The 27,413-nt window shown below is 43.3% G+C and overlaps 1 protein-coding gene across 7 annotated transcripts in view; it reads right to left on the reverse strand.

The window, feature by feature from the left end:
- The window catches only part of RBFOX3 (RNA binding fox-1 homolog 3), a 601,172-nt gene that overhangs the window by 6,072 nt on the left and 567,687 nt on the right, over positions 1-27,413 (reverse strand). For 5 of the 7 annotated variants that reach the window (XM_042452601.1, XM_042452604.1, XM_042452605.1 and 2 more), the window contains 9 exons: positions 13,427-13,681; positions 11,751-11,891; positions 11,323-11,376; positions 9,487-9,579; positions 7,887-7,947; positions 6,459-6,512; positions 4,656-4,788; positions 3,064-3,103; positions 1,774-1,835 (listed from right to left, as the gene is read on the reverse strand). In XM_042452601.1, the coding sequence (XP_042308535.1) occupies positions 1,774-1,835; positions 3,064-3,103; positions 4,656-4,788; positions 6,459-6,512; positions 7,887-7,947; positions 9,487-9,579; positions 11,323-11,376; positions 11,751-11,891; positions 13,427-13,681 (893 nt within the window). The remainder of the gene's footprint in view (positions 1-1,773; positions 1,836-3,063; positions 3,104-4,655; positions 4,789-6,458; positions 6,513-7,886; positions 7,948-9,486; positions 9,580-11,322; positions 11,377-11,750; positions 11,892-13,426; positions 13,682-27,413) is intronic. The other 2 variants (XM_042452600.1, XM_042452603.1) reach the window with 1 other exon arrangement.

Genomic DNA, 27,413 nt, shown 5'->3' on the forward strand with positions numbered 1-27,413 from the left:
ACTGATATTCAATAGCTAAAATCTTAAGCAGTGAACCCTCAGGGGATTTTATAATAAGAATACTTAGTATTTATAGAGTGATTTTCATAAGTGTTCAGACTCCTTCACATACATTATCTCAGTAATCCTTCAACAGCTCTATAAGGTAGACTAGTATTATCACCCCATATTGCAGATGGGAAGGCGGAGGCTGAAAGAACTGGGGTTCATCTGAGGTGACCTCTTTGCATTCATGGTTGAAAGAGGATTTGACCCTTAGTTCACAGCTCAATCTCCCAATCAGTGTTACAGCTATGCTTCTCATAGACAATCTATTTGACAAAAATATCTGTACATTTTGGACAAAACAGAATAGCTAAACACACACTTCTGCTCCATGGGATGATACAGAGGGGGGGAAATATTGTATCACTCGCTCTGTATGTGTGCGCACATGTGTGTGCACATGCAAAAATGATCTCCAGGGGTTTTCCTTCTTATCTAATGATAAATTAGCTCAAGCAATCAAGTGGCATTCTAATCAAATTCTTTTAAAAAGGAAATAAGGTAGTACAAGGGTTAAGTGGACGATTAAGTCCAAATGTTTTCACCAGCTTCCTAAGAAAGCACTATTGGTCATCATAGTAATCATTAAGTTGATCTGAAGTACAACAGAATCATGGGGTGGGGTTCTTTTAAGACACATATGCCATGCGAGAGGGAATGTTTGATTCCCTTTGCACATCATGGCTTCAGATTGTTAGGTAGTGAGATATGTCCATGTAGAAGACAAAAATCCAGTAGATGTACAATGGGGGAAGATGTGATGTTGATTTCCATGATGAACTGGAGCAAGTATGCAGTAAGAGGCAGGGAATCATGGCATATGCTCTCCATAGAATGTGTATGAATTGCTAACAGTGTCCTATTGGTGCCAAAATCCTGGAGCCTGGATGCTTTTTTGCATCCCCGCCACCCTTACTTGGCCATTATTGTCAATGGCCCCCTTCACAGGTTTGCAGGAATGGGAAATGGTGCTTGCTGGCTTGCTAATAGTAATAATGTTCCACCTTCCTGATTACCTAGAAGTCACCTGTCAGGATTGCCTTAATATAGGGGCTCATCTGTTCTTCATCACTGGGCCTCAGAGAAGAAGGAACCAAGCCAAACCAACATGCTTAGAAAGCACAGGACTGTAAAATGTATACCATGAATTGATAATAATTACAAAACATAATTATAGAAAGAAATGGATGAACTCAATATCAAGGCCACTAAGCATCTAACAGAATACAAAACATGAATAAGATACAAGGTATGAATGTCAAGCATACAAACCTTGCAAGGAGTAATCAATGTATTTCAAAAACGTAATGTGAAATTGTCAACCAAATAAACTGAAAGAACAGGGCATCTAGGTTATATCCTGTTTTATTATATCTTCCTATGTAAACTTCCTGTTGCACGGCTAATTGTGAGAAAAACTTGCCAGGTGTAACTGAACATTAAATTCCATCAATAAAGGGCCATTAATTAATTGTCTTCTTAAAAAATATTATTTGAAATACTGAATGACTTTATCTTCCAACAATTTTTGTTATATTTTGTAACATTATATTGCATTATGTTATAGGTTTCCCAGCCATATAGTCTCTATGCAGTTTGATTTGGTTTGGTTCTGACTGCTGCTTTCTTATTTGATTCGGGAGGAGGAGGTAGAAATCTGACAGTACTGGAAGGCAAATCAAGTCATGAGCAGCAACATCATTTTCAATGAAAGGTAAATTTGCTTACCTGTCGCTGTAAGCTGCTGCTGCTGCCGCAGGCTGAGCATATCTGTAGGCTGCATAACCCCCCTAGAGCAAAGAGGAGAGACCAGGCTTTAGGATGAGAGCTGTGACCATCTGCCTGAGCACGTGCTTAGGGGAAGTAGGCACCTCTTTGTGTCAGGAGGCTGGTTCTTTGAACAGAAATGGGGCATACTAGGTGCTAAGCAAGCCCAGGAGGGAGGCATGTGCCCACCACCCACAAGAGTAGTCCAACACCAGTCTCATTAGCATTCCCCAGGGGTCTCACTAACATTAACCTGCAAAAAATTAAACATGCTGAGGAGAGAATGTCACCTCCCCAGCGGGTGGCAGTGCTAACGAGATGTTGCTTCTGATAAATCCATCAGCGCCTGCCTGAAATATTGCCCACAGCATTTTAAATATGGAGGGGAAATGCCGCTGTAATACAGCATGCTGACATTGGACCAGGAAATAGATCCTCCCCTTTGCAGGAACATGTGCAAGAAAGTAAAGCACTCACCATGCCACACCTGCACAGCAGGCACCACTGCCTCAACCCACCTCCCTTCTTCTATTTTACACACTTTCAAGATGGTTTCCCCTCAGCTTGTGGAAGGAGAACTTTGCTTTCAAGCATTTCTTTTGCTGCCTGATGTTCATCTTTCAAATTCTGGAGAATTTGGAAGATGTACAGATGTCACTTTGGCAGTTTCCTTTGGAACACTTTCTTTTGGAACACTTTGGGGTTAGGCTGGATATTGTTTGACTTTCTTTCTTTCTTTCTTTCTTTGCAAAATGTTCACCTGCTCATATCATGTAACCAAGAGCCCAAACAGACAGGCCAAAATAAAGCTGCTTCAAGCCTCTTTGGAGAGATGTTCTTTAAATGATGCATGAGACCTAAGAGGCTGGAAGCCGTGCCAAAGCCACGCTTCAGTCTTAAGGACTGTGGTGCGGCTTTGGTGCAACTTCTGGCTTCTTAAGATGCATGTGTCATTTAAAGAGCATACCTCTTTAAAGAGACCAGAAGCAGCTTTATTTTGGCCTGTCTGTTTGGGCCCCAAGTGAGCAGGTGGCACTTGGAACAGATCTGTAACACTCTTCCTCACAAGGGCATGGGGCTGTTTAGCAGCATGGGCCACTGGCCATGCTGGTTGGGGAATTCTGGAAGTGAAAAGGTAACTTTTCCAAGCACACATGGGGGGAGTGGCACAAATGATGTGCTTTGTAGTTTAAATTGGAGCTTAAATGAGCAAGGGAGGTCTCCATGAGCAGATGAAAGAAATGGACTTACATAAATTTCAGCACCGTAGAAGCCGTCTTGGTAAACCACTCTGCAAAGGAAGTAAAGAAAAAGCAATAAAGGAAATAAAAATGATTTCTAGCTTTAAATGTGTACAAAACATCTGAAGTCCATTCTGTGTGAGTGCATCCTCGCCCCCCAGGGGTAGTCCCAGCCCTGGCACCTAGCGGACATTTGTAGCTCAAATTTTCAGGGTTGTTAATTGCCTTTCTCTGCTTTGACAGCAGGAGAGAAGCAAATGTGCTAGTCATCAAGCTTGATGGGGTGATCTGCCTGACAGGCAAATGGGATGACCAAGGAGGAGCAGATGCTCTTGGGGGAAGCTGGGCACAGCTCCTTTCAGATGGGTTGAACATTTGTGTTCTTGAATATTCACATGGGCACTATGACAGCTCCGGGTTCATTTTAATCTTGAGGAGATAAAGAGAAGAAAAGAAAAGAAAAACAAGTTCCTAACCCTCATGGCTTGAGGCTACAGAAAGTGTCCGTAAGGAGGGTGACTACCCCAGCTCTCTTTCCCCTCCCACATGGCCTCTTGTCATGTTTTCTTGTTCATCTGCCTTGGCTGATCCTCATGTGTAAGTTACTGCCAAAAAGCAAAACACAAACAACAACTCTATGCTGCACAAAATATAAAATCACCAGTTTAAGCTGAGAGAGTGCAAATAAATATTTTGCGCAAAATATGTCTGCATGAATTAATAGGCCATGTTGACCATGGAATTTGAGGATTCTTGATGAAGTAAATAGAATATGCTTTCACAGTTGTGAGGTGAAGGTGATGGGTAAAGCTGCCACATTAACATCTTTGATGTAGTCGGCCCATAGTTCTGGCAGCCACACCTGCTGCACTTCTTCAGCTACCTAGCAGCATAGTCACTTAAATCACACACACACACACCCTTGCACATTTTATGGCAAACTGAAATGTTTTTCTACATGAAAGAAATTATATCAGTGTAGCAGCCCTTACCAACAAGGACAAGACCACAGAAAACTGCTAAGTGTGGCAGAATATAAGAGCTTCTGGGTGTACCTGGCTACTGAGCATCTTGCTTTTCTATGAATAGGCCCTTAGGCTGTTTAAATCCAGATATAGTGACCAGGTATCCTAACAATACAAGCATGCCCCATACAGAAGTTTTAGAGTGATCATGATTTGTGCCTCTAGGTCAAGGGCAGATCATTTGTGGCTCTCTAGATGTTGCTGGGGAGCAGCTTTTGCTGGCGCAGCCAATGATGAAGGGTGATACCAGAGGATTCCCACCCTTGCTCTAGGTCAGTGGTTTCCAAACTTTGGTCATCCATGTGTTTTAGACTTTGGCTTCCAAAATTCCTGAGCGTTGATCAAGCTGGATGAGGCTTCTAGGAGTTGAAGTCCAAAATACCCGGAGGACCTAAGTTTGGGTACCACTGTTGTAGGTGAACACAGCACCCAACTCATTACTTAGCAAGTTGGGCTGGCCGCCACCTTGACTCACCTGAGGTTTGCTGCTAGGACCCAGGGAAAAGGAGAGAGGAGGCTATGCCTAAAGTGGGGCTCCCAACCCATGGAAATGTCTCTGTTCATGCTGTATACTCACGCTCCATAAGTGGGGATGGGTGGAGGTGGGGGAGCTGCCCGGAACGTGTTGTAGACTGTACGCCCCCGGCCTCGTAAGTGTGCTCCCCGGTAGGCTACTGCTGTTCCTGTGGCTGGATATGGGAAACCTGTCACTAAGACAGAGAGAGAAACCCCCATGAGCAAACTAACGGAATCAGCTCACATGCTAAATCTAGCTTACCCATCCATTCTTCTGCGTGGGAGGGAAGATGTCTTTAGAAAAAGAAGAAAAAATCCCTAGCAGATAGATAGATAGATAGATAGATAGATAGATAGATAGATAGACAGATAGCCTGAATCTGACCGCTACTCTTCCTCAGGATTTAGAACAGTTTGTTTGTCTGCGCAAGTTTCCTAATATTGATACTCAAGATAGCTTACAATATAAATTTTAAAAAATATATACAGCTAAAACGATTTGTAGTGTAAAAGATTTTTTAAAAAAAGAATAATTAAACAAGCACTCCCATTAAAACCCCTAATTTAAAAGCATCTGAAACATAATGAAGTTAAAAATATGGGTCCCCATTTTGTTTCAATCATTAAAATATTCTTTACAATATATATACAGCAAAAAAGAAGACTGGCTTATTACATACATAGATTACTGAATCTTAATACTTTCTCTTCCAGCTATCCCCCCCGCCCCCCCAAAGAAAAGGACTCCCGGTACAATTCCTCCTTCATTCAACTTTCTCCATTATGTTCTGTTCTTCAGCATTTCTTATACCACTATTCCTCGGTTCGTGATTTTATTATCTTCCTCATCTCTCTAAAATTCTCAATGAATGTTAACATTTCAATGAACAAGACTGCAACGTATCTCTTCCATACATTACTTTCTTATTGTTTGATATCCTTCATTAAGGAAATTTATCAATTTAAAGACCCTTCCACAATAGCCCATAACCAGCCAAAAAGCGTCTTTGCCTCCGAGTGGAAAGAAAGCAGGGAAGGCCAAAAATTACCTTTTTGGGGCTACTGGTCCCAGAAGCTGTCAGAAGGCATGGTAAGTTAACATAGCAGGTGAGGGATCATGGGAAAGCTCTGCTATGGTCTTTCCTATGCCATAGTACTCTTTGCAAAGTCTACTGCTGGGAGCTGTAGTCCAAAAATCATAACATTTTCAGCCTCCGCCCTTCCCTTTCCCTTTGTATCTGCCTCTCATGGAACCACCTAGCTCCCATTCCCACCAGAGCTAGGTAAGAGGCATGCAGCAAGACCTCACCATTAACATTAGTATGTCTCTTTGTGGAGCAACCAGTTCAGGAACAACACCAAGAACATGGGTACTGCAGAGAAACATTAGGTAAGGGTGTTGAGTTTGTGGAGGGGATTATGGGAAGGGTAAAAATTCCAGCCCACACCACAGTTAATGATTCCATTAATGGGGAAAAAGAGCAGATGAAACTGCAGTATATTTATGGAATGGATAGGTTAGGGAGCAGGAACAACTGTTAGGTTTGGCCAGGTGTGAAATCCAGACCCAGAATAGTGTCATTATTTACCAGAACTATTGGCCCATCTGACTAAGAGAGAAAGTGAGAGAGAGAGTGAAGCAGAGAGCATGTGAATGGCTTAAAATCACTGAAGCGAGCCTCAAGACTGAGTAGTGATTTGAATCTGTGTCTGCCAAGTATTGGTCTACTGTGTTAACCACCATACTACTCTTATTCATTCATTTCCTTTTCTTGCTTTGTTTATAGCCAGCATGTTATGGAAACTCAACAAGCTAATTCCTGCTCTGAAGCTTAGTGGTTTTGCTAGATCCTTAACAGATTACCTGCATAGAACTCTGGGCCATACACAGTCCCCACCACAGGGTTCAGCTTCCATCCTGAAGAAAAAGAACAAAAAGATATGAAAACATCACCCTAATTCAGGGGTAGGCAACCTGCGGCCTGCGGGCCGGATGCAGCCCGGCGAGGCCTTGGGACCGGCCCCAGCCCGGTCCTGCCGCCGAGGCCTTTGGGGAGCAATTGTCTATAGAAGCCTCAGAAATACGCATTTATATTAACATTTTTTAAAAATCAGCAAATTTTTTCATGTGTCCTCCATTTTTTTTAAAAAAAGTGTCTTCCATTTGAAAATTTTGTCCTACATTTGTCCTGGTTTATTTATATATTTAATATTTTTAAAAAATTATTTAATTATTTATTTTTTGGGTTCAGCCCCCCAGTTGTCTGAGGGACAGCAACCCGGCCCCCGGCTCAAAAAGATTGCCTACCCCTGCCCTAATTCATGGCTATCCTGTGCTCTTGCTTCCTGAGGAATCTGGTTGAGAATTTGAGGAATGGAGTTGGAGAGATAGAAGAAGCCCTTGCTGGGAGAGGGTAGCAAGCTCACTTAATATGGAAGTCTGAGGAAACTGTGTTCTTAAGCAAGATGAGGAGTGCCTATTTTTGTTATATGGGTCCCTTTGAAAAGTACCAAGAAGCCAAGCCCCACCTCACACAGCTTGTTTTTCCATTTCTGAAGATCATCCAGTTACCAGAATCTACTGAGACTCCATTCCCCATCTTTAGACATGGTTGCCCAAAAGAGAACAAGCATATCTAACAGGCCCTGCCCATCTCTTGGAAGTTACCAGCTCTGGCCGATCACACAATTGCCCTCTTGCAAGTGGCATCACTAAGGTTGGTGTCACCTGGTACTCATGGTGTCACCCCCCACTGACCTCCTCCCACATTACACCATACAGAATCCTTAGTCCTTAAGCTTTTTGTACTAATGTTACTCGTAAATCAAAATTCCCCTGTATCACGGAATGTGATGGCAACAGCTGTGACATAACAACTAGCAACATTAAAACGATACTTTTAAATGACAATAGCATATGCATAGCCTAATTGTATTTACATGTACATATAGTTTTATGGGGCTTAAGAGTGAGATGTGATGTTTTTAAAAAAAAAATTAAAAGAATTTTAAAACATTAATTTTATTTAAAAAATAAAATGTTATTTTAAAACAATTTAATTAAAAAAAACCCCTGGGGTGTCTCTTTTCTCTTCCCATAGAGCCTCGCCCTGATCTCACCATCTCTTCAGCATTTTCAAGGGACACAAGTGAAGGAACAGCCCATTTCTACCCAAAGGCAGTTGTTTTGGGGCAGTGGTGTCACTTCCCTTAGGGCGTCACCTGGTGTGGCATGCACTCCTCACACCCTCTAATGACAACCCTGCCTCCCTCCATATTCCTAGTCCATTACCATTTGTGTAGGGATTGACTGCCTTTTTGTTTGTCATCACTCGTGCTGTAGCATTGTTGACCTAGGAAGAGAAAAATGCAGAAAAAATGAGTTCTTGGCAGTCCTTTGGCTCAAAGATTATCCTTCTGCCTTGGGAGGGTATCTGGGATTTGAGATTCAAGGTAAATTTCAGGATTCAGAAATACCAATAAGGATTTGGGTCAGATTTTCCCATGGGCAGGATTCTCATAGCCTGCCTACAGTGCCATACCAGCCAATGCCTGAAGTCCTTGCCTGATAATTTTAAAGCCTTAGATTCTTTCTCCATCCAACACTATCTTTACTTCCAACCCACAGCTCTTCCTATAGCACAGGTTCAGATACAAGTTGAAAGCTGTGGTTTCCAGTTTTGGGAACTTTACAAAGAAACATTCCTGAAATTCACCATTCCCAGTATCAACAGGTTCACAGCTAACATGCAGGGCCCTACCTGGGCTTCATGCACAGTGCAAGTACCATTCACTGGACAGTTGGTATGACACCACATCAGAAAAGACCTCAGAAACTGAACACAGAGCAAAAGGGCAGGAGTTCCAGCAGAACAGGATGTCTGGGTCAATAGCATAGCATTACTGTACTTGTTTTCCCCAACACCCTGGTAAACCAGAGCTATACAGTTCTAGGAGCACCATATTTAGCACAGAACTCTGAGCGAATGAGAAGGGTCCAACAGTTCTCCCAGAACTCAACCAAAACACTGATTGTTTGTAGCTCTTCAGTTCTTTGCTCATAAAAGAATATTTTAAATGAAAACTCACTGAGAGCTAAGCAAGTTTATGGGCAGCGGGGGGGGGGGGGGGTCCTTTTGGTCTGCTGCACCAATAACATCAGAGCCTCATGGTACCTTACAGACTAATAAATTGTATTTGGCCTAGTTGGTATAATTTGGTTGTTTTATAAATGATTTTAATTGTTTTTAAATTGTATGGTAAACATTTCTAATATACTATCTCTGGAAGCCGCCTTGCATCTCAACCTGGGAGAAAGGCTGCATATAAGGAAATAAATAAAAATAAGCTTTTGTGGACAGCAATCTTTTTTTTTATCAAGTGGCAAATTGAGTGCTGAAGCCCTGAAATGGAGTTTGCATTTTTCAAATGCGGGATGGTTCAATTTAATCTTCTAATCTGGGAAGCCTGGAAGGTTTGGGGATATTGTACAATGCCCATAGGTAGCTTGTGGACAGAATAGATGGGGGCACCTCACTGCACCATTTTGAGGCAATGTGCCTCCCAACTTCCCCCGCCACTCAGTTCACAAGCTTATGCTTCCTTCCTTCTATGACTCTCCTCCTTGATTCCTGTCAACAGACCTGCTGGATACATTCTGTCTTCCTTCCCTTCTACTCTGCATCCTTCCCTTCCCTGGCCCCTCCAACCTATGGAAATCAACAACACAGGGCATGCAACATCCACTCGCCCGCCTGCTTTTTCTATGAGGCCCCAGAGGCAGATGTGTGGGTATGCGTGTGTATGTGTGCTTTTTCAAATAATGGTGGTGCTGGATTGGCAAATGGGATTCCTTAGGCCCGACGCAGAGCAGGCAGTGCACCTGTTCGCACCTCAATCTTGCGTCCCTCTACGATGGTGCCGTTCAGCTTCTCCCGTGCCCGATCGGCATCTGCACTAGTTTCAAAAGTTACAAACCCAAAACCCTGTGAGTGGGGGAGAGAAAGGAAAAAGGAGAAAGAGAAAGAGAGAGAGAGAGAGCAGCAAGAGGAGAGGGAGGAGGAAGAGAAAAGGACGAAGAGAGAAAAGGGGGGATGGGTGGGAAAGGACAGGACAGAGAGAAGGGGTGAGTAAAGGAGCAGCAGAGACAGAGCCCTCCAGGGCCTGGGTGGAGAGGCAGGACATGGACTCTCCAGGCCACCCCAAGTGCTGGGGGAGAAGGAGCAAAGTAAGGAGAAAGGGAGGGTCAGGCTTGAAAAAGAATAGGACACAGAGAGTGGCTTCCCAAGAGTCAAAATTTACAGGATAAGATATGGCAGAGTTGCACTACAGCTTTCCCGGTGGGAATGAATCCCCTCCAGGGGGAGTCACAGATCTGAATGTTGTCCTGGGGCAGGGACGTAGCCAAGGGGGGGGTTCTTGGGGTCCGGACCCCCCCTTCCATTAGAAAAATGAATGGTGTGTACTGCTGCACCGCCGCACCCAAGCCCCATTATAATGGTGGCACTTAGTCTGGACCCCCCCCTTCCTAAAATCCTAGCTACATCCCTGCCGGGGGCTGATTGACTGGTGTGTGTTTCAGCCAGCCTCTCAAAGAGACAGGATTATCTAGTCCCTTCCTGGACAATTAAGAGTAGGGGTGTGGAAAGGTGTGGCCTTTCAAGAGGATTAAGGTTCAGGTCAGATAATGATGTGCAGAGGACCTCCCAATATTACTTTCAAAGCTTAATATAGCTTGGGAAGGAGAAGGGTATAAGATCAGGGATGCAGTGCAGCTAGGGAGATGTTTAATCCATCCCTCCACATGCTGATTCTACAAAGAAATTTCCTCTCCAGCTACTATTAGCCCTCCTGGAGGGAAACGGACAAACATCTACATTGTACTTATCTTTCCAACCCTAATTCCAGGAAAGCTAATGCCAACTTTTTTGAGGGGGTGGTAGTTGAGTTTGTAAAACTTCGGAATGCAGGGGGAGGGGAAACTACCCATCCTTCCAGGTCACACTCCTCATTCAATTCCCACCTCTGTCCCCCACTACATTTCGATGTTGCATCATACACTCTGATCACTTATTGCCATCATCACAGTCTAGTTTGGCCTTAGGATCCAATCGGGGCCTAGAGAACTCAGCAGGGACATTATTCCGGTGGCAGAAGGAATTCCAGATCCCTCTCAAACTCTCTTTCAAACACTATCTTATCTTCCTGGAAACAAAATTAATTCTATGTTACTAAAGCATGTTGAAGTCTTATTTCTAAAACACTAAAAAAATATTTTTATGGAACTCTCATTTTCACCAACCCATGTACCAAGATTCCTTAAGGAAGCGCTTTCCTCTTTTCCCTCTTTATTACAGTGATTTCCACTTTCACCACGAGAGGGTGTTATTTTCCTGCATTAAACTACTTTAGCTATGGAATCCTCTTAAATGTTGTAGTTCACTGCATATTTAGTCCCCCCCCCATGCCTGTATTTGCTTGCAAGGTTGAACATTAAATCCTCATAATTAAACTCTCAGTTTAATTTTAATAGCTGCGGTGTTTGTGGCTAATGTGGGGTGGGGTGCAAGTGAAAGGCTGTTCAAAGCTGGAAGGCAACTTGATGCTCCTGAAGAAAAAGACAAAGAGCCCTGATAGGGGCAGGAATGAGAGACCATAGCCTGACCCTCTGGGAAGACACATCTACAATGAAAGTGGGGCTGTATCAGTTACAAAGAGACTGAACCCACCTTGGAACCACGCTCATTGAAAATGATTTCAACATCCAGGATCTTTCCAAATTGCTGTAGAGGAAAGAACAAAAAAAGAGGGTAAGAGAGAATGTAAAGTGAAAATAGGAATGGCATCATCAGCATAATCCCTTTCTCATCCCTGGCTAGCAATGCATATACCGCAAGGCTCTGACCCAACAGAAGAACTGATAGGAAATGGCACAGTGGCATTTTTGTGGTAAAAGAGCACAAAGGCTGCAGAAAGTGGAGGTGGCTCAGGGAGCAGGTTGGACAACAGCATTTGATCCCAGCAGCTTTAATTCTGCCTTCTACTACTGTCTGGAGCCCAGCTCCTTTCCAGGATGGCAGCACATGGTGAGGCCAGGAGGGATGTGTGTGCGCGCGCACGTGCACACATGCATGCAGAGGGGAACTTATGGACTCACCCCAAACATTTGCCGCAGGTCAGGGTCCCGGAAGCGAAAGGGGATGTTGGAGACGTGTAACCGCTTTGGCTGTTGCTTGTCAGAACCACTCTCTGGTGGGTGTAGCGTCTGGTTGTCCGTCTGTGCCGCTTCATCTGTCTGCTGGAGGAGGGGAAAGAAAGAAAGGAGAACGACACTGTGACTCTGGTCTCATCTGAAGCTGTCTGCACATACAGCTCACTGCCCTGGCAAAAGAGCAGATGATGGGGGCACATAGTGGACCAGTGCAAGTGTGCCAGAGCAAGGGGGGAGAGTTTGTGAGATTTTCGCTTGGGGCTAACAGGTCATGGCACCATGAGCCTTGCAGGGTGGCATGCTGGTGATCTTGGTTTGGCTCTGTCTTTCAATCTCCCCTCCCAATTAGAGGGCTGGACTGACTGATCACTTGCAGAGGCCTTCCCCCCTCCTTATTCCACTGCTCCTTCATTTCAGCTCCACCCTCCCATTTCCCCCTCCCCTCATTCATTCCCTCAAGGCTTCCATTATCAGCATGACTTTGGGCCACGAGCTGCATGAAACCTTTGGGCCACAATTGCTCATCCATCCCCTATGGGACTGACTAGGAGAACAACCTTAGTATACAGATGGAAAGGTTGCTGGGGAGCTCCCAACCTTGACGGGCATACCAAGACTAGTGGTATGTAGAGACAGCAGACCAGTTAGGACTGGGATTATTGCTCAGGAAGTCACCAATTCTCATCTCACTTGGTCCTTTAATCTACTGCCTGGTTTTAGGCAAGCTCTTCTAGCCTAGATCTGTCCATCTGCAAAATGAGGATAATAATACTATTCTCCATTACAGGGAGGCTGTGAGGATTCCAAGGATTCTTGGGCACAAGTGTTTGGGCATCTGGGATAATAACTGGGGCAGAAACTTTCATGAGGTGGGAGAGAAATAAGGAATTCAAGAGCCCTGGTCTAAACCCAGGTCTCCCTGCGGGCCTGTGTAGGAACAGCCATGTAGGGAGGCAGGGCTCCCCCTCCCAACCGTGGGGTGGCAAACAGCCAGCCTGGCACTCAGGGATGGAGGAGCGGCTGGAAACTGCTCACTCAGCACTTCCTCACAGAGCTGCATTACAACCACATCATTGGCACAATGGGATTGGCAGGCTGCCAAGCAGGTAGATTACAAGTGATTAGGGACATGAGGGGAGCCAGGAAACTTAAGCATTGAGCCACAAATGTCCATGGGGACCAGCAGGGGGCTGGAAATGCCTTGGTGTGCTTGCCTCTTGCTGCTAGTTCAAGGCTGCTACCTGCTCCATTTTGGTACCAGGCCATGCATGCTGAGCCTCTGGTCAAATGTGCAAGAATGTAAGGCAGACAAACTGGGAGGAGGTATGAGCCCTGTATCTATGCACCCAACGTCTATTTTGCAGTCTTGCAAGCAACCTCCCCCTTGCCTTCCTTATCTCCTTGCAAAAACTTGGGAAAATCACTCTTTTGGACTACAACTCCCAGAGTTCCCTGGCAGGGCCAGTACAATAAGAGCTATGGTACAAAATTGTAAACCCCCCCCCCCAGTTCTGCTTCAATGTCTGCTTTCTTCAACCAGTTTTCACCCAACCCCACCCCACTCCAAGTGGTTGCCTTTACACCTAGGCAGTTTCTGTAGGGGGAACCCTTCTTCTCCATACCGGTACTGTCTGTGTGCCTGCTATGGACTGCGTGCTGGCATCAGTGCCGGGCTGTTCAGGGTGGCTCTGTGCTGGCGTGTAGAGAGTCAAGGCGTGCTCAGGGACTGTGCTCTGTCCTGAGTAGTCCTGTGCTGGGTGTGGGTGTGGCGGAGGAGCATATTCTGCAGGGATGCCATTCTGGGGAGGTGGAGGGTATGTGGCCGGGGGATAGGGCTGGGCCATTGCGTCAGGAGGAGCCGTGGCGTCCTGGTTGCCCTGCAGAGACATAACAGGAGAAAGGCACTTAATCTATATAACTCATATACAGTGGTGCCTCGGGTTACGAAATTAATTCGTTCCGCGGCCGCTTTCGTAACCCGAAAAGCCTTCGTAAGCCGAATTGCCATAGGCGCTAATGGGGAAAAGCCGCGATTCCGTGCGAAAAAGCCGAAAAAAGCACCAAAAGTTTTTTCGTAACCCGAAAAAACATTCGTAACCCGGAACAATGATTCCCTATGGGATTTTTTCGTATCCCGAAAATTTCGTAACCTGGGTATTTCGTATCCCGAGGTACCACTGTAGTTAACATGATAGGGCATGAATGTGACCATCCATGGATGAATCATCCACACTGCCGTCTAATACAAAAGAGTTGGCATCCAGTTACTGATAACTGCAAAGCTTGGAAAAGTCTTTTTTGTTTGACTAATACCAAAGCCATATGCCAATCACTTCTCAGATTTCTAAGTATGTTTATGAAAACTGGACAGTAAAGAAAATTGATAGGTAGAAAGTAAACTCATTTGAAATGTAATGCTGGAGGAGAGTTCTGCAGATACTACAGACTGCTAAATGGACAAATGGATGGGTCCTAGAGCAAATTAAGTCTGAACTCTCCTTAGAAGCCAAGATGACTAAACTGGGGCTGTCATACTTTGGACATGAGACAACATGATTCACTGGAAAAAATGATAATGCTCAATAAAGTGCAAGGCAGTAGTAAAAGAGGAAGAACACATTATGGGTGGATTGGTTCAATAAAAACAGGGTTCAGAGTTTGCAAGACTTAAGCAATTTGATTGATGACCAAGGCTTTTGGAGGTCTCTCATTCACAGACTTGCCATAATTCGACTTGCTGGCACATATCAAATTTGTCTAAAGGAATCAAAGTCAACTTGGTGGTAAATATCAACAAGCATTCCAGAATCCTTCAGCCAGCATGACCACTGGGAGTAGTAATCCAGGGAAAGAACCTTTCCAAGCTCCAGTAATCCTCTCCTAGCCCAAGCTGTAACTGAAGGTGTGTCTCATTTACCACAAGCATTGAAGAGTTGAACCAATTAATGCAAATTCTGCCTTGTGCCTACCTGGAGATCGTAATGGGGGATATACAACAGTACATCCTTGGCAGGTGTGCAGATATCTACCCTGGTTCTTGGTAAATTTGATTTAAAACTTTTGGCAATTGCTGGTAGAATCAAGATAAAAAAACAGCATAGCAAGTGAAGGCAGGAAGACAGCTTAGGTGAGGAAAAAGAATAATACATTATGAAGAACAAACACTAGCTTGAATTCTATTAGTCCCAAACAGACCCACTGAATTAACTGAAATTCAGCACACAGGTAAATCCCATTGGCCTGTTACAGACAGCCAAAATAAAGCTGCTTCGAGTCACAGTGGAGGTATGGTGTTTCAATGATGCATGCGTCTTAAGAGTCCAGAAGTAACACCAAAGCCACACTCCAGTCCTTAGGGCTGGAGCGTGGCTTTGGTGCGACTTCTGGACTCTTAGGACGCATGAATCATTGAAACATCATGCCTCCACTGTGACTCGAAGCAGCTTTATTTTGGCTGTCTGTAACAGGCCATTGATACAATCAGCTTACTCATGTTGGGACAAACAGCAAGATTTAGGCTGTTACATCTTTGCCTTGAAACATTTCCCAGGACAGCTCACCATATGAAATAGACAGTTCAACATAAATATAACAAAGTTTATAAAATCATTCAGTTTTAAACAAATTTAAGAATGAATCAGTTAAAACAAGCCAAATCCAAAAACCGAATCACCAAAGCAGAATATATTATAAAAAGTGGCATATTTTGCTAGAGAGAGGAATGGTGCTGCTTGTGGCCAGGTATGTTTTATTCTAATCAAATGGATCAAGTATTGTGGATCAAGTAGTGTGGGCAAGGGAAGGCAGCAGGACAGTTGTAACAATACTTGTTCATCTATGCCAGGGTGGGCAACTGAAGCAGGGTTGTCAGCTGCATTCAGGCATCTGGAACTACACAGGATCCCACTTTTAAAAAACCAGTTTATTTCTTTTAATAAACTTAAACCTGGCCATTTATAGAGAAATTCATTTTAAACAGGGACTGTAATTTGGGGGATGGAAAGAGGGAATGTGAGTGTCTTCAGGCAAGGGACTATTTTAAGCTGGGACTGGAATGAGTGAGGGGATGGAAGGAAGGAATAGGAGTGTTTGCTGGAGAGGAACAATATTTTAAGCTGGGACTGAAGGGAGTGATGAGGATGGAAAGAGGAGGTGGGAGCATTGGCAGGCAAGGGGTTATTTTTTTAAACCTGGGCTGGAGTGAATTAGTGGAAGGGAAGGAAAGGAAGAGGGCATTCCTATAACAATTGTTTGTTGTAAGAAACCGAAGCTTGTCCATGCCAAGGTGCAGTGAGTGTCATTCACTGAAGTTTATCTCATGGGAGGCATCCCATGCAGAAATGGGATTTGAAACTCCTCAAAAACCTAAGAAGACATGCAAAAGTGTGATTGATTTTCAGACACATCAGGGTTAACACAATATTAAACTGGCTAGAAAGTTGACAAAACATGATTTTTTTTTTTTTACTTTTGGGATTTTCCGGAAGCAAAATGAATAACGTTTTGTCTACTTTCTAGCCGGGTAAATGTCACGTTAATGCACCTTAACAGTGACGTTGTCCGAAAATCAATTGCACTTTTGCCTGTCTTTTCTACTTTCTGTCTGGGTTAATGTTGGGTTAATCTGGACATCATCTGATAATAAATCCGCTTTAGGTTTTCCCCCCACTTTAAATCCTGTGTGGTAAACTCCTGTTCAAAATATTTGTGGGACAGTTCCAATTAATCCTCTGTCATCTCACTTTTTCAGTTCTTTTTAAAATGTGTGATTTCTCTTTCCTCCCTTAGTTTTCCTCTGTATACTCAGCTTTAACAAAAATATCAGTGGTCAGTCCAGTTTGCAGAGAATAGAGACTTTGGAAATCACATGTTTCGTCTGGTATGACACATGTGGCCTATGGGCTGCACATTGCCCACCCAGGGCCTAAGCTAACATTGATAATTCTCTTGACCAAAAGATAGGCATCTTTTGGAATGCCAGGTTTGCTAGATTGCAAAGTTATAAACAAAGGCAATCTATATCCTGTAATGTGGATGGGAGCCATGCACACCTAAGCCTTGGATCATGATATCATTCTGCTCAGTATGTTTCCAGGCAGGCAGCCCAAATACAGGGAACTTGTACATTATAGCTATTAGGACTGGTGCTATGGGGGGTGGGGGACAAAATGAAGACATTGCCCCTCCAAATAAAAGTTCTTCCCCCTATGTCCCCAAATTCCTAGCACTGTTGTAACTTAAAGCTTAAACTGAATGTTCAGAAATACAATTTAGGCATATAAAGCAAAGGAGCCTGCAAAGTGACCAAGGGGATACAAATACAGCAAATAGAAGAGTTCATAGTATGAATATTTTTCAATGTCTTGCTCTCTACAATTCTAGAAATTTGGAAACTGAATGAAAATTTCACTTCAGGGACATTATTCTTGTTTGGGGAATGTTCTGTCTCTTGTAGCTACACACCTAGCTATTTCCTTTCTTCTGGTTCCCAGCAGGGAACAAATCTAATTACATTACCTTGAAATGAGAAAAAAAAATACCAACTCTGATTTCTTCAAAACCACCAGATTTGCTGTGTCACTGTCAACATTTTAAAGAGCACTTCCCCCTGGGTGCATCCAGATGATTATTTTGCCATGCAATGAGTCTGCTTCAGTTATAGAAGGTCCTGATACTGTACCTTCCTTGGTCTTCCACTTATAATCCTTCTGCATTTTACCCACAACCTCTTCCTTCTTTTTTCTTAACAACAAACAAACAAACAAACAAACAAACTGTTCAGGAATAGCTGTACTATGGAAAGTGTACAATGCACTGGGAGTTCTCTCAATAAGAAAGATATAATAACTTGATAGTATACTTGTTGGGGTCCACCTGCCACTTACCGACTGCAATCTTACATTGTCCCAATGTAGTATAAATATCTGCTGGTGGAGTTATGCCATGTTAGAGTTATGCAACCCCCTTACAGAACAGCAAGAGCAACACTGTGCAACACGAGATGCCTGGATAACAGTTGCACAGTATGCAATGATGGGGCACAGATGAATATGGATGTAACCTTTGTGCATCCACTGTGCATTTACAACTGCACAATCTACCTACTGTTGCACCAGCATCTGCAATTCTTCTTTTTTGGCACAAACTGAGTAGGACCATTGCATAATTTCAAAATAAACTCACCATACGTGTAGCACAAAATAAGTCTCTATAAGTCACTCACAGGATGCTAGCCATTGTATTAAATAGAGCTAATATTAGAAGTAAGGAAGAAATTGTTGAGGCTGACTCTATACTAGAGTCACAGTGTTGTTTCAGTACTACTCTACTCAAATTTGTCACAAATGGAGCTAAAATGAAAGGACAAAAGCACAATACTGAACAGAGTGGAAGATTAGCCAACAATGTCTCTCTATCATTGAGAGCTTTTGATGATGTATACTTTGAACTAGGTCCTGCTCTCCAAACTTCCTTTGCAAAATCAATGGGGGAAAAAATCTTATCTGCAGGTTGCACCAAGGTGAAGAAAGAGCAACCAAAAATGGTCAAAGGGCTGAAGCAACTTTCTGTGAGGCAGGATGACCAGATGTCATAACTGCAAAGGAGGACAAAGTACTGAAAAAGGTAAGACATAAAATGTAGGATATTATAAATTAAAAGCTAAAAACACAAATGTAAATATAAATCCATTTCATATGCTTTATTTACAGCTATATTACAAATACTATAGTTTATTATTTACACAATCATATTTTTCTGATGTACTTATCTTTGTTAAAATGCCTTGTTGATTTGCAATATACTTATAGAACTTTGAGCAAGACGAATGCTTAAAATTGTACTTTAATAGCAACAAACCTTTGACTGAATCTACATTTAAATTATTCTTTTCATTTGTCAATTGTGTTGAAATTAAGGGGAAAAACCCTTTCAATATTTGCATTGTGTGCTCAAGCAGCCCATTACCTATCATGTTTGCTGTCATCTTCCCTTCTGAGAAACAAAGGCACCCTGAGCTTTGGGGACATGTTTTGTCTGCTGTTGTTCTTAGGAAGAAAAACTTTAGAAGGATCCATCCTATCCCCTATTTTCAGAGAGGCCAGGCTGTGAAGTAGACAAATTTATCAAAGAGGAATAGCAAACATGGTGTGACTTAATAGGCTCCTTAGTCAAGCTCAAAATGGAAGACATTTTGGATTTCCTCCTGGACAGAGAGAAGATTGAAATGTAGGCCATGCCCTGTAAAAGGAGGACATCTGATCATCCTGCTGCTAGGGAACACATATGATATAATATGAAGGGTGGAGGTTGTGGGGTGGAGCTTGAGGAAGCTGATATACACACGTTTTCCTCCTTCTCTCATAATACTAGGGGACTTCCAATGAGAGTGTGTAGGTGATGGGAGATCCAGGCTGGCTAAAAGGAAGTGTTTCTTCATACAATGCAGTAGTAAACTATGGAATTTGTGAAAGATAGCCTCTTACACAGTGAATGCTAACTTACAAGGCCACTAGACACATTCATGGAGAACGGATGTGTCAACTGGCTACTAGCCAAACTGGCTAAATGCTACCTGATGTTTGGGTGAATGCTACTATATCTCTGAAAAACATTTACTAGGTAACATGAGCAGGTGGGGGCAACTGTGTTCACATCCTGTTTGTGGGCTTCTTGTTGGAGCACCTAGTTGCCAGCTATGTTAAAAGAATCTTGGACTTGGTAGGCCTTTGGTTTGATCCAACAAGGCTGCTTTTATGGTTTTATTTTATTGTTTCTTCTTAATGTATGCTGGGGGATTAATGATGAATAGTCTGTTAATTGCCCCTTTAATAGCCTCTCTTAATTACTCCATTGTCTCCTTCAATTCCTGCAGAATGGAGGGCAGCTTTCTATGCTAGAAATAAGTAATAATGTTGACCCCCTAGCTCACGGGAACAGAAATGGACATCAGTCAATTAAAAGAGTCTATTCATGGGACAATTAAAAAGCTATTTATCACCAGTCTCCCCACATGAAATCCACAGGAATAAAAAAAAAATATTGCAAACAGAAAACTTCATTAAAGCCGCTAAGGTCCAGCAAAGTCTCCATGGTGCTTACCGATCTGTGCTAGATTATTGCAACTTAATCTTAACCCCTGCCCAATCAGATCTGAAAAATCCTGGAAGGACAAGATAGAAAATATGCAACTACATTGCCTATATTCCCTGTTAAAAATGAATGAACAAAATAGAGAACGGTAAACTGAAAAAATTAGTGTGAATGTAATCTGACAGTTTTTAGCAATCTCTGAGATTTTTTTCCTAGATCATATCAAATTACTCTAGTGTTTTAATTTAAAAATTCATGTTACTTTTATATTTTTAAATAATAGTATTGTAGTATTCTTATTGAACACTACTACTATTTTTAACACACCTGAATTGCTGTTCTCTTTACGTTTTCTCAAAATGGAACATTGTTTAAGGTTGTGTGTGTGTATGTGCTTTCAAGTCGCCTATCTTTTTATGGCAACCTCATGAATTTCATAGGGTTTTCTTAGGAAAGGAATACTCAGAGGTAGTTTTGCCAGTTCCTTCCTCTGAAATATAGCCTACAGCACCTAAAGATTACTAGATTATTATAAAATCTTTTGTCAGCGCTAAGCCTTAAATTTCACAGATAATACTTCTGAGGAAGGTGAATGGAAAGACTAAAAAGATCCAAATATTTCATTTATCCCGTCTCACTGTCCAAGGCCCTCAAGGCAAAGTGTAACAGATAAACAGATAAAAGCTGAAAAAGAACATCCTTTAAAAACAAACCAAAAAACCTTCAGTTTTAAACACACACACACACACTGAACACAGTTACAAAAGGCAACCCGAGCACAAGGGACTAAAGGCAATATAAAATTGTACAGTCTTTGCTGGTAGATGGAAACTCAAAGAGGAGAGAGCCAGGCTGACTTGAGGGAGTGGGTTCCCCCCCCACAGCTGAGATCCCACTACTGAGAAAGTCCTGTCTTGTATGCAATATACATTGAAGAAGCAGATGATGTGTAGATGTTAACCTAGGCAATTCCTTTTGTGCTAATTAGATATCTTGTATTAACTAGATAAATACATAGATAAGGAAGAAAGGTAAGTGGACAATCCATCTATTAAGTGCTGTACCATCACAATCCAGTTTGGGTTATTTTATACTGTTACGAGTTCAGGGCCAGGTTTGAATGACAGAAGTGTGTTGGTGAGATTGGATAAGACCACATGTCCACCAGCAGGTAGAAAGGAAAGGAAAGGTCAGTACAGGAACAAATAGGAGAAGTTCCATCTGGTATAGAGATTCATACTGGCTGAGCTAGTGGAGATATCCCCTATAATCGAGCTGCTTCGAGTGCATTTTGTAGAGAGGCGGGCTATAAATAATAATAATAATAATAATAATAATAATAATAATAATAACCTGCATAGACCACTTGCTACCTCTTGAGGAGAAAGAAGTCACCATATGGAAAAGACCAAGTTGTCTTCAACACCCCCAGCTCCCAGTTAACCCCAGACATACCAGATTTGATTTGGTCCAAGGGTATGAAAATAACATACACTTACTTCAATGAATCCAGGGCCATAGGAAGCAAAACCTGCTTGAGGCATATTCTGCTTGGTGCCTGCTTTGCATGTAGCAGCCAAGCAGCTACCTACTGGCCCCGTTCCCCACTTGCACACTGGGTGGAAGACTGGCCTCCATGCCACACCAGTCACTAGCTGTTATGTCAAGTGGTGGTGTGGTTACATTATCTGCCTAATGGGAGCAGTCTGAGCAGGTCTATGTGTTATGTAACCATATAAATCATGAGCCCCAGTTTGGGAGAAAATGTAGGATATAAATGAAATAAACACACACACATAACCTAGCAGGCACAATCATATCCAGAGGCCTCTCCTTCTGCAAATACAATTTGATGCACTTGCCTGCAAACACACAGTTTCACACTTCACCGCTTCCTTCTTCCCCACCTCTCATTTGACACCATGTTCCTTCTTTTGTGCTGACAAACAGCCACCAGCCCCTCTGCTAGGATCTCAGGTTCTGCTCTCAGATGTTTTATAGCCCTCACACAGAAGTCTCCCCTCCCCCCATGAAATACATCCACAGTTCCTGGAGCCGAGACAGACTCTTTAATTGTGTGTGTAGTTAATTTATGACAAGGCAAGATCACAGTGGGACAGGCTTCGGCAAGCAAGCTTTCCTTGCTTGAAGAGAGAAACCTTTCCAACCTGGGTCCTGTCCCTAGGCTGCTACTTTCTCCCCAGTAGCCCCTGGAGACTGGAGGATGCCACAGCGCCTGCTCAACTGGGACAGGCTGGTTAAGAGAAATACATTTAAGAAAGCATGGAGAAGAACACTGTTGATCTGCAAACATTGGGGCTCTCTGTTCATCCATCCCCTCATTCATTCTCATTGTGGGTTCCTGGCACTACAGTAGGCAAAAGATATCAGTTTTATACTGATGAGAGAGTTAGAGGAGCAGACCTGGGGATCTTTTAGAATCCTTAATTTAGTGCTCCTGGGCAAAAGAAGTTCCTATGTCCCCAGAAATTTTGCTTCAAAGTTAACGTGTGTGTAATTCCTCTTTGCCACAGCCTGATTTCTGAGCCGCTAAAATAGAAAAGAGCAACAGTAGCAAGCATGGACTTGACAGGGGCCCAACACCCCTTTTGAGGCAATTTTTGAAGCAGTAACTCCAGAAGAGATTGAAGCCATGCAGTGTTGGGAATCCAGAGGAGATAGCTCTGCTTCCTTCTCTGAATTTGGATGACTAGCAGTTGACAAGTTCTTTCCCTTTCATTCTACCTAGATCAGGAGCTATGGGGCGGCTTTCCAGTTCTATCAACTTGCACACCTGTATGAAAGGAAGCAGTCCATTTAAAATCTAAGCAGATTCCCCTCACTCCACCAGACTATATAAACCAGCTTTCCCCAATGTGCTGCATTTTGGATGTTTTGGATTGTAACTTCCATCAGCCCAAGCCAGCAGGGCCAATGGTCAGAGAACAGTACTTGGAGGCCAAAACACAGACAGTTCCAGTTTGAGGAAGGCCAATACAAACCGTCTGGTATCTGACACAATCCTGAAGTTTAATTTAGGATTGGAGGATGCTCTTTATAGTGCTGTCACTTAGCTGCCTGACCTGCAACTTGACACAGATTGCAACTGGAATAGGTTACTAATTGATCGTCAGATACATATTCTGTCAAGTGTGGCACCTTCAAATTACAAAAAGAAGCTCTTGAATTCTGCAAAATTCCACTCACTGCCTCATTTCACCCACTGGAATTATATGCTAATTTTCAAGGTGTGCATGATATGTGTGTGGCACACACTTTACACTTTGACAGAATACAAAATGATGGCGGTTGTGGGGCCATCACCATGCATAGTTTACAACTGCTATCATGAAACATGAATGAGGTTCCTATTGTGAGATTAGCAGGTGGAGCCTTGTGGATGCACAATGCATTCTGCTTACCACGAGGAACAGAACACACTTTCTGACTGCTTGAATCCAAGCTTGGTTTTATTCTGTGTCTTCAGCAAAATAGCATCCAGTAACACAACAAAAACAAACAAACAAACAAACAGAGGTGAAATCATGCTGGAATTTCTCTGCCAATGCAGCTTTTGGAAAAGGAAAAAGAAAACTGATAGCTCAGGATTTTGCCATGTACAATTATAATCTGTCAAAAGTTAAAAACTGTTGTTGTTATTGTTGTTGTTGTTTTTGAAATCCCAGTCCCCAGAATCCCGTAGCCAATCTCTAATTTTGGCGGGTTATAAACCGCCGCTTTGTGGCGGTCTGCCGCCGCCGCCGTTTGCTCCGTGCGGGAGCCGCAGCAGCCACACCGCGCGGCTCCCGCACGGACCAAAAAAGAAGCTCCAAAATGGAGCTTCTTCTTGCGGCGCCTCTGTGATGTTGCGAGGCGCCAGGGGCACATTCGCGATGTCACAGACGCCGCGACACGTTTGGACACACAGTGTCCGATACATAAAGATGGCGCCGGCCGTGTGGAATGGCCGGCGCCATATTGTACGGACAGAGTCCGTATTAGAGCCAGGGGCGTCTAGAAGAGATGCCCCTTTTTTAAAATGGGACGTCCTGTGGACGTCCCAAGTGCCGGTCTGTAACCGGCCCATGTTTTATATTTCACTTGTCCCTGAAGCTATGGCCTGGCCAAAACCATTTAAAAGTGATCCCAGTAAAATGTACAGAAAATATATTGGGGAAAAATGGCAAGCATGTGGCTCCAATATAGTATATGGAAAGTCACCAGTCTGATTTATTAAGGCTTTGGTAGGGAGGTCAGATATAGACAGAGGGCTTCCCCAGCTCTTAGCCCTGGTCCTGTGACATAGGAAGCTTAGGTAAATTTGCTGCCCTCCTCCCTTCACATCTTATCTATGTACTGATAACAAGGTTGTGTTTTCTTCTCAAGGGTTTTCTACATCTGCAGCTCTTTCTACTAGTTTTCCATATTAATGAATGAGGAATGTCCTCAGCAAAAGGAAGAAGAAGGAAACTGTAGGGCCACTGCGTAGAGAAGATGGCAAAATGCTAACAGGGGACAGAGAAGTAGCCTTGTTTAAATACTTGAAGGGATGTCATATTGAGGAGGTAACTTGTTTTCTGCTGCTCCAAAGACTAGGACCCAGAGCAATGGATGCAAGCTACAGGACAAGAGATTCCACCTCAACATTAGGAGGAACTTCCTGACAGTAAGGGCTGTTTGACAGTGGAACAAACTCCCTCAGAGTGTAGTGGAATCTCCCTCCTTGGAGGTCTTCAGAGGGTGGATGGCCATCTGTCAGGGATGCTTTGATGTTTATCACACTATACTCTTAAAGTGCTAGTATTCTACTTTGACTCCTCTAGCTGCCTCCTGTTGCATTCTGGGATTTGCAGTTTTAAGGAGGGGTATTTAGAATTCTCAGGCAGAGAACTTCTTGAGGATAGAATGACTTCCCTCCATTCTCCAGAAAGGGAAACAGAAACTGAGTAGCATTTGCTGGGCTGAGAGGCTATATGAGAAATCAGGCCGACATTCAGCCCTTTGTTATGCATGGCCAGCCCTCCTATGAGGCATGGCAAAACACTTGCCTTGCACTGCTGATTGGCTTCAGTGTCCTTTTCATAGCGCTTCTCCCTCCATTTCTCTTTCCTCCTCCCTCAACCACTACCTACTGGCTGCTGTCAACTGGGCCAGGTGTCTCTTTCTGAAACTCCGCAAAGAAAGGTGTCAGGTGGGCAGGCACTCCAGAGAGCCCTTCCAGATGCTATCCTTCTCCAGCAAGTGCCACAACATGAAAGTGACTGGTCCTTGCCCAGGACTTCCCAGAACTAGGCATTGGGCCAGCTAGTGTGCTGGAGACAAAGGTGTTTATCACACTGAGGTTTTTGTAGCTCAGATCCGGGGTGACTCCTGGTTCAGTTATGCGAATTCACATTATAACGTGAATGTTTTATCACACCTGGTTGTCCTTCCCTTGCCCTTCTGAATCGAGGGTGAATCGAATCCAAGGCAAGTCACGTGATGCGGATTCAAGCAAAGCGGAGTCAGTGCAAATTGTATTACCACACCGGTGGGATTCAACTATTCAAATCGGCACCCTTGCGCATGCTCAGTGGGGATCTGAACACATCATGACCTTGTATGTTTCTGGGGTGAAAAGGGGCGCAAGTTCTTGTTCCCTGTTTTGCGTAATTGCGTGATTGCATGAATATTTGCCTCGTGAATATTTCTGTGTCTTCTTCATCCCCCTTTTTTATTTTCCCTTCCATTTCAGCAATTTCAACACACACATAGATAGATAAACAGACAGACAGACAGTCATATATGTATATTCACATTCATGCACATGCACACACATATATATTCCCCAAAAATGAGTTGCCCTTTGGCCTCTCTGTTCACTCTGATTTCATGCACTGTATGCATTTATCTACAATTGCAGGTGAATGACAAGCCCCAAAGGGGATGAGAATATTGGTCTTTTGGTGAGGTCTGGCTAAGGACAGCAATCTTTGGGTGAGGGAAGGGGGGTAGCTTAGGCTTCAGGTCTCTGGTTGTGGGACTTGGGCTCAGTGGTATCAGAGTCCAGATCCAGACACCCTGCAGCTTGTGCTGTTTGCCCCAACTGCTCGACCCCAGCTTCTTATGTGGATGAACTGTCTTCTCCCTTTGTGATGCATTTTAAATTTGGCAACACTTCTGCATTGTAAGCCCAACACTTATATGCCTGTTGGGTTAGGAGTTCCTGCGGACAGTGTGAAAGAGACCACTAACAAACCTCTCATCTGGGTTGGGACTGGGAGCAGTAAGGGGGATAAAATTGTTTTCTAAAAAATTGTTGTGTTCTTTTAAGTGGTTTCTAACCTATGGTGATCCTAAAGTCGGCATTTTCTTGGAAATATTTATTCAGAGGGGGCTTGCCTTTACCTTCCTCTGAGGCTGAAAGAGTGTGATGTGCCCAAGGTCACCCAAGTATAAATGTTTCCTCATTAGAGGAATTCCCCTTGGAGAATTTGTGTGACTTTGTGGGCTGCCCACAGTATTATATACTCTCCAGGAAACGAGCCACAATGGGGTCTTCCTGACTTTCTAGGTGCACAAAGCACAGTCAACCCTGTCAAGAGGATTGCCATTTATAGGTAGATCCTCACAACTCTCCCTGTCTAGAAATATAGCCTTTATTCTAGGAGACAGAACAGAAGATAGAAACCTTTGTTTTTAAAAAGTGGGTTTGCAAGCAAGGAAAGAAGGTACTCTACAATTTCCCATAGCTGCAGCATCAGCAAGCTGTTCTGCAACATTCTCTCAAGGAAAGGATAATGCAATGCCTAACGTCAAAGTTGGCAGCTCTTTCAGCACATCAGCCCATTTCCCTAGTAACTCCCACCTTGCTGGGCCAACAACGCCAAGACTGATGTGTTTGTTGTAGTCTTCTAGATCTATGCTCACAACTAGAGGCTTTGTCCGCCCACTTATAATGTGTCCCTAAGATACCATGAGGAGATTTTATCATGTAAAATGGCTGAACTTGCAAGAAAGAAAAGTTCATAGTTCAGGATGATGCTGGGAGTGAAGAAGAGCTCAGCACAGGTTAGGGAGGAGGCGCAACTGTACGTCAAAATGAATGCTTGTGCAAAGAATCATAAAAAGATAACCCTGGATTACCAGGCCCATGCCTGACCTAAAGAAGCACAGAACAAGCCAAAAACAAAACTAATTTCTACCTGGCCACATCTTTACAATATAACCACTCATAGTGAAGTTTCAGAATAACTAAAATGAGCAGGAAATATCTGCCTGCTCCACTGAATTATAATCTGGGCAACCAGATTTGATTTTGTAACTATATTACTAAGAGCACAGGAAGCTAATTCACAGAGACGACAATACATGCCCTCACTCTATATTAGCTTCATTTGCTTTCAATGAGGTAGCCAAATTTGAAAGGGTGAGAGAGTACAGACAATTTCTGAAAGATTCAGGGGATTTTCAAAACATTTCTGACACAGTTTTTTTTAAATGACCAGCTGCAAATGTTTAGCTTTGCTCTGCACTCTC

Source organism: Sceloporus undulatus, chromosome 2 (assembly GCF_019175285.1).
Source record: "Sceloporus undulatus isolate JIND9_A2432 ecotype Alabama chromosome 2, SceUnd_v1.1, whole genome shotgun sequence".
NCBI lineage: Eukaryota > Metazoa > Chordata > Lepidosauria > Squamata > Phrynosomatidae > Sceloporus > Sceloporus undulatus.